Source organism: Megalops cyprinoides, chromosome 1 (genome assembly GCF_013368585.1).
Source record: "Megalops cyprinoides isolate fMegCyp1 chromosome 1, fMegCyp1.pri, whole genome shotgun sequence".
NCBI lineage: Eukaryota > Metazoa > Chordata > Actinopteri > Elopiformes > Megalopidae > Megalops > Megalops cyprinoides.
In genome coordinates this window covers 2,042,362-2,057,500 of record NC_050583.1, presented here as the reverse complement: position 1 = coordinate 2,057,500, position 15,139 = coordinate 2,042,362, and the positions used below count along the sequence as shown (strand labels likewise).

The 15,139-nt window shown below is 48.6% G+C and overlaps 1 protein-coding gene across 1 annotated transcript in view; it reads right to left on the bottom strand.

Annotated features, from left to right (window-relative positions):
* Nucleotides 1–15,139, bottom strand: part of LOC118781440 (BAH and coiled-coil domain-containing protein 1-like) — a 103,719-nt gene that overhangs the window by 87,362 nt on the left and 1,218 nt on the right. Inside the window, 1 exon segment of the mRNA XM_036534482.1 lies at nt 12,724–13,050. Within this exon segment, the coding sequence (XP_036390375.1) occupies nt 12,724–12,895 (172 nt within the window). The 5' untranslated portion in view covers nt 12,896–13,050.

The window sequence follows — 15,139 nt, the reverse complement described above, 5'->3', positions numbered from 1 at the left end:
ACATGGTTCGTTATGTTTTCATTAGCGTTATTAAGCTTCTCATAGTTTTCAGTTAGCATTTGCTATTTTGAACGTCAAATCACTGTTTCCTCAAAGCTTAAATTAGCTAGAATTTTTCCAATCTAGTGTTTTAATCACACCGGTTTTAGCATATGCTCTAAACGCAAATCACACCGGTGTGACTGTAGGCATGAAAGGTTTACGCATCGTTTCCACACAGTTTTGTTTGGTGTCCGTAATTCAGTATAATATAGGCAATATTCCCTCTAGTGTTCAACGCAAGGAAAAGGAGATGGATCAAACGTAACTTTCACTCATGTCGGTGTCATCATGGAATGAATGCAGCGGTGAAGCAACCTCTATTTATATGTCAAATGAGCGGCAATATAATGGGGGGAAATCATAGTGGTAGAATGGGAGGGAGATAAAGTTTTCATATCAAAGATGATCTGTATTTCTTAAGATTATTGGTTAAAGCACAGTCTTTGTGTCGATGCAAAAGGTTGCCTGATTATGCATATTCTTTCTTCAAAAAACGTTTAATGAACTCTCTTCACTAGTCAAGCAACTGAATTAAAGGAAATAGCCCATTAGCTAATTCGTTTTTCCAATGCTGTTAACTTCCTGGCACACAGAGCATACGGTCTCTCCGAAATCCGCCGCAAAAGTTCAATTTTTTCAACGCACTCAGAGGCAAATTCTGGGCCTAAAAAAACAGAAGGAGGAGTTTTCCCAAACACATCGGAGATCACGGAGGTTCCCATAGGAATGAATGGACTTCCAGTTGACTCGCATACAGAGCTATATGGAAACAAGGCGTAAATTGAAAATTTGCACAAAGGTTCTAAATAAAAGGAGAAAAATATTCAAATATGGGGAATTATCTTATTTGTCAAGTATATAATTCAAAATGTAATAAGAAATAGGCCTTTCCATGTGGTCATTTTATATAAACTATTTATTCATTGACTTTACAGAAAATGTGCTATATCGTGATAATCGTGATGTATCGTTATCAGGATATGAAATGACCTATATCGGGATATGAAATTTTGGTCATATCGCACAGCCCTAGATGGTGTGTGGGGTTCTCTCCACAGTGAGGAGGGGTATCTGCACTAATGAAGACAGCAGAGGCCGATGCTGCCTCCATTAGCCCCTATTAAGGCCTGTATCCAGACCTGTCACTTTCCTACATTCTTCCTCATTAATCAGGGAGCACACACACACACACACACACACACTCACACGCACGGACACACACACATTCACTCACACAACACACAGAAGCACGCACACACACACACACACACACACACTCACACGCACGGACACACACACATTCACTCACACAACACACAGAAGCACGCACACACACACACACACACACTCTCACACACACACACTCTCACACTCACACACAACACACAGAAGCACGCACACACACACACACACACACACACTCACACACACATAGAAACACACACAGTCTCACACACTCACACTCACACACACACTCCCATTCACACTCACACACACACTCTCACACACACACTCTCACACACGCACGGACACACACACATTCACTCACACAACACACAGAAGCACGCGCACACACACACACACACACACACACACACACACACACATTCACTCACACAACACACAGAAGCACGCACACACACACACACACACACACACACTCTCACACACACACACACACTCTCACACTCACACACAACACACAGAAGCACGCACACACACACACACACTCACACACACACTCTCACACACATACTCCCACTCACACTCACACACACACTCTCCCACACTCTCACACACTCACACTCTCACACACACACTCTCCCACACACACACTCTCACACACACTCCCACACACACACACACATACACACACTCCCACACACACACACACACAGGCCTTACCATCCACACAATAAAGCCATTGACACACTGGTTGCACAGGCGGCTGGTTCGGACAGGGCAGCTTTATCCACGGCGGTACGAGTCACCATCGCCCACAGTGACACACGGCCCCGACGGCCTGCTTCCCCAGCGCCCTGCCTCCTGCAAACCCTGTCCCCCCGCCTCCCCCACTGGCCTCTGCGGCCCACAGGTGGCGGGCCGGACTGGGGCGCTGCTGATGTACCTGGCTAAGCTAAGCGCTTGGCCTGAATCACTTGGCTAAAGAAATGGACGCCCCCCCCCCCACCCCCATTCCCGTCCTCCGTGGCCTGGCCTAAGCTCCGCTCTGTGCCACCCCGGGCGGGGCAACAACACCACTCTGTCTTTAGCAACAGACTGATTTCATTCACCATCAGTACCAGATGTAGAGCTTTTCAACATCAGTGTAACAGCACAGGGAAGCCTCAGAAAGACAAAAGTCTTCACAAAATAGCATTAATAATTCAGGGATGCATCTCTCTCTTCCTCTCACGCACACACACACACAGACACGCACACACACAACTCGCACACACACACACACACACACACACTCGTGCAGCGGTGCTGTCCTGTTGACTGCCTGTATCTCCGTCTGTATCTCCTGCAGCACGTAGCGCTAACGCTGTTACTCCGCCTGAACTCTACCCACAGCCACCACGTTTCGCAGGCTGAAGGTCCAAAATAAGCACGCGGCCGAGCCCGCTCACTGTCTGTCTCCTTTAAGGTCCTGTGACGAGTACACGGCTGTGTAATTTCTGGGATCTGCGTTTCCTTATTGGGATAATTGCTTACCAGCTAACAGCGCTGTGTTCTTGCGGGATAAAAATGGCCTGGTGGGGCCTAAATTTAGTGCCGCCGCTATAACTGGATGTAAACAGCAGTGGCCCGGTCTCAGAGACGGGATCTCCATCAGGCTCCCGGCTGCCCTCCCGCCCCTGGGCCACGGCCGCGCCTCCGCAACGCGCCAATGTGCACAGAGATACGATGCAGCGCAACGCGCCAATGTGCACAGTGATACGATGCAGCGCAACGCGCCAATGTGCACAGTGATACGATGCAGCGCAATGCACCAATGTGCACAGTGATACGATGCAGCGCAACGCGCCAATGTGCACAGTGATACGATGCAGCGCAACGCGCCAATGTGCACAGCGATACGACGCAACGCAACGCGCCAATGTGCACAGTGATACGATGCAGCACAACGCGCCAATGTGCACAGCGATACGATGCAGCGCAACGCGCCAATGTGCACAGAGATACGATGCAGCGCAACGCAACGCACCAATGTGCACAGTGATACAATGCAGCGCAACGCGCCAATGTGCACAGCGATACGATGCAGCGCAACGCAACGCACCAATGTGCACAGTGATACGATGCAGCGCAACGCGCCAATGTGCACAGTGATACGATGCAGCGCAACGCGCCAATGTGCACAGAGATACGATGCAGCGCAAAATGCAAGGGGATTTCTACATGGTGGGTTTCGAGAATCTTAAATATCCAAGAGAGAGGAGGCAGCGTAGCCTAGTGGTCAGAAAACTTACAGGGAGAGAAGGAGAAGGAGAGAGAGAGACAGATGGAAGGAAGAGGGAGAGAGAGTAAAGAAGGGAGGGAGAGAGAAGAATGAGGAAAGAAGAGACAGGGAAGAGAAAAGGAGATGAAGAGAAGGAGAGGGAGCAAAGGAACAAAGGAGAGAAAGATGGGGAGGGATGAAAGATGGGGAGGGATGAAAGAGGGTGCGAGAGCAACATAAGGAGAAGGAGAGAAAGAGAGAGAGAAAACAAGAGCGTCTCGCAAACCTGAAATCCACCCTCCAAAAGAGCACTGGAAATCAGGCATGGGGGTGTCAGGGAGCACAGCAGTGTGGAAAGCAAGCGCGTGCAATCAGAGGCTCAGAGGAGAGGAGGGAGCTTCGCTTTAATCAGCGGCAGCCGGGACGCGAACGCCAGAGCCAGGCGTGCGCACCCGTTCAGCAAGCCGCCGGAGAGCGCGAGCCCGAGCGGCAGGTTCCCCCGTCTCCTGAGACTGATTAATAGTGAATTCCTGATGCTAATCTTTCAGAGAGCTGGCCGCACCCCTGAGAGGCGCTACATGTATATTTAACGGCAGACTCCGCATGCCTTCCTTCACGCGGCCCTCGCAGACGGACGCTGATCTCAGGTCAGCGCTGGGATCGGACAGCGCAGCCAGCACGCTGGAACGGGGCGTGTTCGTACCTGATGTGTGCGCAGCCTCAGGGACCAGAGGAAACGCAAACACGGTACCCGTGTCCTAACTTCAGACAACACGACACACGAGCGAGTGAAATGATAACATTAAACAAACATGTAAACACATAATCAAAAGCCTTGGGGAGCAAAAAGCTTGTTGAAGGAAACAGCAACATGATTTCCATGTGATCTTTAATGACAGACGGTAAAATTACAGCAGTGTACGTTACCGAACTGGGACTCAGCACAGGAAGCCGAGGAAGCAGGGGTGCAAACCCCCCCCCCCCGCCGAACACACGAAAACACTCCACCAAAAACCTGCACACCTGATCCAGCAAAGCCAACAGAGCAATCACAATAACACAGCTGAAGATAAAAAACATGCATGTGGATTTTCTGCCTGAGCGGAGAGCTATATCTGTCAGCTCTGCCGCATACACCCCTACACACACACGCGCGCGCGCACACACACACTTGCATAACAAAAAAGCACACCTCATATACCCACGGGGGGGTGTGTGCTGCTCCCCGAGACAGACGGGGTGAGGAGAACAGCCTCTGAAGTCAGGGAGGGCCAGTCTGAAAGGGGTCCCGGGAGCTTTCTGGAGTGTGCCTGACACAGGGGTGGCACCGTGGGGAGTGGTGCCACGCCCTTCCCCATCACACCTCAAACCAGAGCGGGGAAACCCATTCCACAAGCTGCGCTGGGAGACCTGACTCTCTGTTACACACTGCAACTCATCTACCTGCCTTAACCCCGCCCCCCTCCGACATGTGAGAGGCTGCAGTGTGTGTGAGTGTGTACACGTGTGTGTGTGTATATGTGTATACGTGTGCGTGTGTATGTATGAGTGCGTGTGTGTATATGTGTGTGGGTGTGTGTGTGCGTGTGTGAGTGTGAGTGTGAGTGTGTGTGTGTGTGTGAGTGTGTATGTGTGAGTGTGAGTGTGAGTGTGAGTGTGTGTGTGTTTGTGTGTGTGTGTGTGTGTGTGTGTGTGTGTATATGTGTATACGTGTGCGTGTGTATGTATGAGTACGTGCGTGTATATGTGTGTGTGTGTGTGTGTGTGAGTGTGTGTGTGTGTGCGTGTGTGTGGGGGGGGGGTTTGCCCAGGCATCAGTGCGGTGAGTGGTTCAGACAGGTGTAGGGTGACCCGGCCAGGGGGAAGCCACCCGAGAGGCACGCAGGTGACATCATGTCTGCTCTGCCGTGATGTCACTGCAAAGTGGCCCATAAACAGGCTGGGATGCAGTGACCTTGGAGATGTGGAGGGAAGGAGATCTATGCCATCTCCCACTTCACAAAAACACCATACGCACCATACGCTAAGCCTTAGCATATACGGCAGCACCTCCAACATTCACACACACACACACACTCACACTCACACTCACAGTCACCACTCAAACTCACACACACACTCGCACACACACGCACACTCACACTCGCACACACATGCACACACACACTCACAGTCACATACACACTCGCACACACATGCACACTCACACTCACACTCACAGTCACACACACACTCACACTCACACACACTCACACACACTCAAACACACATTCACCCATACACACACACACTCACACACACACTCTCGCACACACACTCCCGCACACACACACTCTCACACACACACTCTCCCACACTCTCCCACACACACACACACACACACACACACACACACGCACACTCACACGCACACGCACACGCACATGCACACGCGCACACACACACACACACACACACACACACACACAGCCCTGCTGGGACCCCCCGCCTGGCCAGCCGCCTCCCTCCCTCCACTAGAAGCCATTCTAGCGTTTTGTTTTCTGGGCTGTTTAAAATGTCATTTTTCTCTGCTTCTCAGACTTCAAAGGGAACTCTCAAAGCTCTTATTTTCTCAGCCAAATCCTAAAATTGTTTGTGATTTAGGGAGTTGGCGGCCGGCCCGCGCCGCTGCGGTGACAGGGTGAGGCCAGTGAAAGCGAAGCAGAGGGGCACGGGCAGGGATCCGCGCAGATCCGCGCAGCTCCGCGCCCCGCGCGCAGACCCTCCTCCACCCTGCAGCACCGGCCGCATCAGCACCGCCAGCGCCCAGCTGCACCCCCTGAGGAGGGCTCCTGCGGGGGGCGGGACGGGCAGGGCTGCCCCACAGAGGAGCCAGACACACCAGGGGAGTGAATTTGTGAGGCTTTTCTCCATTGATACAAGGTGATTTTTCATCTTATTTTTGACCGAATCAAACACCGCTGGCCTCTCCACCAGCTCACACTGCAGGTGAGAAAATCTCAAGCTCCTCCTGGGATGATTGGTTAAGTAGAAGGTCGTTTAAATCAGACCAGCTCGTTTAAAGATGCACTTCAGTGAAGACATTCGTCCAGTAAAGTGGTCCCATGATCCAGTTTGTGACTCTCATAACCTTAACCCCACGACTAGCCTTCTGTTAATCACAAGCAAACTTGCAAACAACGAAATAAAATGACTTTAAACTCTCCAGAATCCGTAACAACATTATTTAAACTTTGTTTCATTTAATTTTACTAATTTTTTCTTTTATTGTCAATTTCATTTTCCGTCTGGACCATTATGGCTGAAGTTCTCAATCAACACAGACACACACAGACTTAACCTTCAACACAGACACACACAGACAGACAGGCTCCTGCAGCACCTCCATAATTTCAGAGCAAAAGAGAAACGCAGAATTCCCACAACAGAAAAATCCTCTTCAACACGACAAGCTCCAGTTCAAAAAGAGGCAGAGTCCTTTCAAACTTTTAACTGATGGAGGAGCAAATGGCACAGCAGGAAATACGGCCGCCGCTCAAACGCTGGCTAGGAGAGGCTCTTTTAGCCAATGACAGCACCGCAGAGGCGGTCAGAAATGCGGCTCCGCTGTCGTGTGCTTTCAGAGGGGAGTGTCAGACGTGTGTGCGCTCTCCCTCTCTGCACGGCATCACAGTGCAGAGCTGTGAACCCGAGAGCAGGAGAGGAGAAGACAGGAGAGGAGAGGAGAGGAGAGGAGGGGAGAGGAGAGGAGAGGAGGGGAGGGGAGGGGAGCGGAGAGAGGAGAGGACAGGAGAGGAGAGGAGAGGAGAGGAGAGAGGAGAGGAGGGGAGAGAAGAGAGGAGGGGAGGGGAGGAGGGGAGAGGGGAGGGGAAAGGAGAGGAGGAGAGGAGGGGAGAGAGGAGAGGAGGAGAGGAGAGAAGGGGAGAGAGGAGAGGAGAGGAGAGAGGGAAGGGGAGGGGAGGAGGGGAGAGGAGAAGACAGGAGAGGAGAGGAGAGGAGAGGAGAGGAGAGGAGAGGAGGGGAGGGGAGAGGACAGGAGGGGAGAGAGGAGAGGAGAGGAGAGGAGAGAGGGAAGGGGAGGGGAGGAGGGGAGAGGAGAAGACAGGAGAGGAGAGGAGAGGAGAGGAGAGGAGGAGAGAGAGGAGAGGAGAGGAGGGGAGAGGACAGGAGGGGAGAGAGGAGAGGAGAGGAGGGGAGAGGAGGTGTGTGTGTGTGTGCTTGTGTGTGCGTGTTTCACACATCATTCTGGTTCCAGAATTAAAACACTGCGGAGCATACTGGGACTGCGCTATCAGACGGCTATAACTGGGCTGGATTACTAACCAGGTGAAAAGCGTCATGTGTGCTCTCTCCCTCTCCCTCTCTCTCTTTCCCTCCCCCCTCCCTCTCTCTCCCTCTCTCTCCCTCCCTCTCTCTCTCTCTCTCTCTCTCCCCCTCCCTCTCTCTCCCTGTCTCTCTCTCTCTCTCTGACCAGAATTTGAAAAATGTCAAAGGCGCCACTCCCAGAGATCTCAGTCAGATGCTGATCAGCTGCCTGTGCCTCCTGCCAAAGCCTCATCACACATTTCACACCCATTGTAATACAGGTCCTGGCTTTGCTCTGGATCCCTCTCTTACTCAATATAAGATAGCTGTGGGGGGAAAATCATCACCGAGGCATTCCAGCAATGACCCAAAGCCACGGAGTCCTCTCCTACTACACGTAACGAGCGCGCAGAGGGCCTGGATCTCACGCTCGCCTGTGTGGGTGAGCAGGCCTCTCTGTAGTGCGGTTCCTGCAAACGCACCGCCGCTGAAAGACAGCGCTAACAAGACACTGGAACAGGATAACAAAGCATTTTCTCACAGCTCCGATCAAAGGCATGAAGGCCAGAGGGTGCTTCCAACTGAGCTCAACTACACGACATCACAGGAGCAGCAGAAAGATCGGACAGCACCAACCATTCACTATAGAGACCAACCTGGGACAGAATTAGGGTTGTTGTGACACTGGCCAGAACCAAAAAAAAAAACAAAACAGAGGGCTAGCAATGGCCTGAGAGTGCGGGTCTGCTGCGTTCGGAGAAACATGAGCGCTACAGAATGAAGCCAGAGCAGCTACACAAGCAAGCAGTCAGCAGAAAGGCGAGGAGATCCGCACAGAAAACACATTTCAGATTTCAGCGGCAGAGACCCTAAAGCCCTTTTAGGAGCTGCTGCATCGCAGACACGTCCCAGAATGCATTTCGCCTGGATTCTGAAATATTCGAAGTCTAAGAGCATTCATCCGCCAAGCACGCCCCGCTCCTCTGGGGAGAGACCGAAGGATCTGAGCGATTCCACACCTAGTGAGCACGGCAACAATTAACGCGCAGTCTGTCTGTCTTAGGTATAACCTCGGCTCCGGTGACCGCTACGAACACGGCTGCTATCAACAAGCTGTTACTCCACGCTGAGTTTTAAAATGTCCTCACTGTACGGCCAAACTCCAACTTTTGTCGACCCAGTGCAATTGATAGTTTGGGTATCATTTTCAAGATGCACCTAAACAAGAAACGGAAAAAATGTCCATGCTAACATAACGAGGCCAACAGAAAGTTGGCCTTTCTGGTTTTCACAGCAACACGGCACCTGTGCCGCCCACGGAACCGCGACGACATTCGGGGGAAGTTATGCATTGTGGCGCATTCAGCACAACGGCGGCGGTGTGCAGCGGAACGCGGAGACGCGCCGCATCCACTTAGCGATGCACCTGTAAATGTGCGGCTTGCGTTAGCCTTGAGGCCGACCGTAATGACATCTGCGACGGAGAGAGAGAGAGAGAGAGAGAGAGAGAGAGAGAGAGGGAGGGAGGGAGGGAGCGGGCCAACACGCCATCCCCCTCCGTCTCCGCGCTGTTATCGGCTGTTCCTGATGGATCAAAGCCTTGCGGCGCTGGGATACAGCACAGCGAATCAATCACTGCGAATTTCAAGTGATTTACAAATGTATTCAAACAGACACCGTTCCGATCGTAAACGGGCGAAATCGATACATAAATCTGAAAAAAAAGGACGAAACGGACTGAGAGTGTATGTGTTCGCATTCAGGTGTGACTAAATTAGTGAAACACTAAGTGTCATCCACAGGCCTGCTTTTTCTCGTTCGCCCTCGTCTTCTTGTCTGTACAGCTACCTGCAAGTTCACTGAATGGAGGCATTTCAAGAGCGAATAAATTAAGGAGACCGGCCGGACTGCCTTAAAAGTTCAGAATGTGGCTTCAGCCGGGAGCGCAGCCCGAGTCGCTGATCGTCCGGCCACTAATAACACACACATGCAAATGAAATTACTCATAAACCACTGAACTTGACTAAAGAGCTCCATGCTAACAGAAAACGCCATTTTAATTAGGTACATCAATATATACATAAAAACTGTCACATTAGATTTTGGCGTCTTCGGTGATACAAGGGGCGGTGTGTTCTCCGCCCTGCGCCGACGTCAGGTCCTTCCCATACGAATGCAATCCACGGGGTCACAGCGACCCCGGTGACCAGCCGGCGGCCGGCCTGCAGGGGGTGCGCTTTCAGGCCCACAGCCGCCACCTCACCCTGACAAAACTTCGCTCACAACCAGGAGAAATTCCATAGTGAGGAGTAGCCCTTTATGACTTGATAAAGCGCGTTAAACTTGCTTTACGTCACACATATTCCAGCGAGAGCTACAGAGACCCCCTGAATGCGGGCACAAAACGTTTACACACACACAAAAATGCGCACGGACACGTACGCAACACAATCAAATAACAGCAAAGGCATTTGCTAAAAATGAATTTCGACATCTTGTGAAGAGAAAACGTACCTAATATAAACGTCGCTGCTGTCACTACCACCACTACTACTACTAAAACTAATGCTACTAATAATAAATAAATTAATATATTATATTAATAATAATAATAACAATAATAATAATAATACGGTAACAATCAGAGGATTACAACAGCCAGCCCATCACCAGGTTGTCTCTCCAAATGTACAGTCACGCCAGCACAAACACGTACGCACAGGCATTCCTCACTGAAGTCGCCTATCAATCCGGACACTGGCAGACGCATTAGCGGCGTCACAGGCGTCCTTTCTTAACTACGCACGACGTTTTTATCGCGCAATACTGTGGACAAACTGCAAGCAACGGACGACTTCGCTTTGTCATAGTCCTCTTTGATTTATTGTATTTTCCTATGACACAGAAATTCTTATTTAATATTTCTCTCACTTCCATGAGGTTAAAATAATAACACCACTACAACGATTATTATTATTATTATTATTATTATTATTATTAATTATTATTATTATTATCGGTGCTTAAAATATAATTTCAAATATTTAAAATATAATTTAAATGGGACATTTTGGAGAAAAAAAAATTGCTCATTTTTTCACAGTGAGTCGCGAGATTTGAGGGTGCGCTCCCTTTAAAACATACCGCCGCTCAGGCCCAATTCTCCAGACAGCCGAAAGAGCCCTTTTAAGCGCTGCAATTATTTTCATGTAATGCATGTTGTCTTTGACTGTTCCTCTGCATTATGCAAACTCTCCCATAAACTGCTGAAGCGTGTCTCACGCGCCCGAATCTCAATCAGCGCTATCCACCGGCTTTCAGCGCGCGCTGCAGCTTCAGAACTTCATAAAAGTAAATATAATTAACGTGGAACCCTAATTGCATCTTAATCGTGATTGTTTGTCTCGTGTTATTACCTGAACCTACTGGCAAATTCAAATTAATGTCTTTTAGAAAGTAAGAAGAACAGTGTTTGGCGTTATTTATTTGGATGACGTGCTCTCCCAGCGCGGCCTATTTGTCACGCCATTAGGACAGCTGGATTCTTACTGAAACAATACCTTCCGCATAAACACAATGGCAGTGCCCCGGCGCCCCTGGGAATCAAACTAGCAACCTCTCCATTAAAAGCCCGGGTCATTGACCATTTCGCCACACTGAGATGTTAGCATACTCTTGGCGCTGTTGCTTTTGGGACTACAAAATCTAAAAACTACAAATAAAAGACTGACAAAACGAGCAGCTGTCTGGGTGGCAAACTGCTTGACGTAAAAGTTCGAGTTCTTTTTGTTATTTGAAACATAAGATGCGTCATGTTAACCTCTCTTAGGCGTGAATCAATCCCACAAAACGATATCATGGTGAACATTACAACATTTCGGTTTTTCTTCATTTAGCATTCAGCGCGGATTCCAGGTGCGCGCACGCGCAGGCAGGGTCACACTCATTTCAATATGCAGAATATGCGTAAGTACTTACACCCCCCACCAGCAGCACCCACCCACCCCCGCCCCCCGCTTTCAGTGTACTTAAAACTGGATACCAAAGCCACTTGTTAAACCTGATGCATGCACTGTCAACCCATTCGCGCCCCGCCACATCACTCCTCAATATAGAAACCGGATTTTCTGGTATTACAGAGGCCTCCTATTAGCGCAAACCCGCTGCACATACCACTGACCCTAATCCAGACGCCCCTGCACGGACAGCCACGCGCACACGTGTACATGCACCACACTTCTGCCAACACAAGCAGCTGCAACAGCAAAATCCTCCTGAAAACGGACAATTAAAAACTATGCGCAGAAATGGCGAAGAGAAACCAAGCAGGCCGACCTCCAAAAATAAATAAACAGGACGCATCCTAAGAAGTAACCTGTGATCACAGGGACTGATTGAACGCTTGCTCCGGTCGAGTTTAACCTAACGTAAGGAACATTTTACAAAGCATCCTGCATAAGACATAATTTATCTAATTAACACGTCAGTAATTGCTGTATCTTCGAAACATGGTTTTAAAGGACGCCTAAATTACACCCGATCTGAGCTAAATTATGCATGTTTGATTTTTTCCCCATGTTTTACAAGCTATGTCTAATTCTAAAAGCCTCGTCGCTTTTATGACAAACGTATGAGAAAAAAAGTAGTAAACAGTTCAATAAAAGTTAATAATATTGACTGAAATTAGCACATAAAATCTAAGGAGTCTACAGCAATAGCTAATTTCCAAAATGGCCATACTGTCTAACTAATTTCCTCTCCCAATAAATTACTGTTTGGCTCTGGAACGGTGGGGTCTGTCTTTAACGCGAGGAGGGGGTGACAAAGCTTGACATCGCCTCTATTCTAACAAAAAACCCCGCACAAATACGCATTTGACTAAAAGCATGAATATTAAGGCGTTTAAAAACACACCCAGTGGTGAAACAAACCTGAATGCGGAGCCATTGGGATAGGAGATGGGTAGTATTTTCCAGGCTGGAAGTGACCGGGATGCTGTACGGAGCTGTGACCGGTAGGAGCAATCCGAGAGGCGGCACGGTGAACCAGCGCGCCGCGCTCGGACAGGATGTGCGGCGGAGGACCAAAATCCCGGCCTTCCATGATGCCGAAAACCGAATAATCCGAAATCCGACGGGGAAACCAAGGGCATCAAACAGCACCCAGATATTATAATCCTGTTTTAGAACTTCGGTTTCGTCTGGCATTCAGCAGACCGTAGGCTTTCCCAGCCTAAAAAGTTGCTCCCGAACATTTTTCTGCAATAGAAACAAACAAAAGACGTCTCAAGAAAGAAGACACTGAAACAAAGCTGAAAACTTACAGCTGTAACGCTCATGCAGCAAATTATTAAGCAACACGCCACACATAAACATTGTCCGTGAGGGGTTATGTCACTCTGTTAGTCTGTACACAAAATGCACGGCGAATTGCTCATTGCAGAGTGCATGGTAAAAGCCGTGTAGCCTAAACTAGTTCAGTTGTGTACCGTAGCTAACGCGTCTCTCCTCTGTTTCTGCCATATGTGTGTGCTGGCGTGAGTGTGAACTCCGCAAGAAGTCGGCATCAGCAACTTCAGAGAGGAAAAAACAACCTCCCAAATATTTTACGATTCTCGCGTCTTTAAAAGTCACTTTGAAACGCAACTTTCCCCGACGCGAGCCTTCAAGGGGGACGCGTCCACACAAAAAAATCTTCATGTCAGATTGGAAATATTGGGAACCAGCATGCACAAAAGGGAAAAACACCAGAGGCACATTTTTTCTGAGTTTTTCGACCACTATCAAGAAAGAAACAAAAAATCCCATGCAGTTTCACGGGGCGCTTCGATAACACATGAAACATCTACGCTTCACACGTGCGCATACATTACGACCTCATCTGCTCAACATTGATTTATCGAAAAACTGGAATCCCAGTAATCGATGACGATTTTGTAAATTATTCATATCAAATTTGGTTTATGCAGCATGTATCAGAGCTCCAAAGACTGGTGAAAAAAACAGCTTTAGAAAGAAGCGTTGTGTTTTACAGATGTTGATCCTTAATTTCAACTGTTAATAATGTTGGGTGTGTGTGCGTGTATATACATATATTCTTCCCATTAACCAGCCGATTATCAAAACCTGTGTATAGCGATTTGTGTATAGCGAACAGTCAAAAAGAACCGTCTTGTATCGGACATTGGTTGCCTGAAACCTCAATTTTATCACTTTCATCAGTTTGATCAGGCAACAAAGAAATTATCGAGTACTGGCCTTGACAAATACATAACAAAATTAACACCACTGACTGTCCCTTTCATTTGCTTAAGAAGCCATACTTAATGGACAGTGATTGACTGAATTTATCTGTAGAATTGTGCATATTAACACTTTGTCTAGCGGAAGTGGGAAGCGTTACAGGGTGTAACGTCCGTAGGCCTTCTTAAGACAAAATTCCCCGTGTGTGTGGTGGTGTTAGTGTGTGTGTGTATGTATGTATGTATGTGTGTTTGCAAGAAAATTCCTCTCGCACTGTCGTGTCTGATTAAGTATTTGAGCATTTAAGAATACTAATGCACTGATGTACGTAACTAGTTGTAAATATACACAAAGCTGTGACTACCATATGCATTTAGTTCCGGAGAAAGGTCCGTGTTGGTTTTTAAGTCTACATCGTGAATTCTTGACGATTTTCGTATATTATTTCCTAAAAAAAATTGCCCATTACGTGAAGGCGCTAATATAATTGAATAGGCTATATTTTGTAACCATACCGAACAACTGGGCTATGTAGCCTATACATAGGCCTTTCATGTATGTTTCTTTTGCATGGCTTTGTAAAATTTATCCTGTTTTTCAAAAATCCCAAAAATAGTTTAAGCCACAGCGTGCATAATTTTCTTTGAAGGTAAACTCTCGTTTGAACGTACTGTCACCCTGCAATAACATTTTAACTCCTTTGCAGCATTTAACAGTCCTTCGTAACACTGCGAGCACACGGGCCAGTCGTGTAAATCCGTACGTGTTCCACACACAATGAGCACACTAACGACGTGAGGCGATCAGCGCACAGGTCGAGGCTTGATTTGGACGTAAAACGGCGAAATGTTAGATAAGGGGGAGAGGTAAAGACACGCCGGCTTACGGCGTTTCACTGCGCGACAGATTCCGCTGCCATGGCCGTCCTTCGGCGTCACGGTTCGGTTTAGAACACCCTCAAAACAACCTAGAGTTTAAACAATCACAACTGTTTCGAGACGTACCGTCGGAACGCCGTGTTTCAGGAAAAAAGAGAAGAAAGAAATTAGCCTAACGTCGTCGTTACAGGAAATATTTCCAAGATAAAGTGAGTAATGCGGTCTTA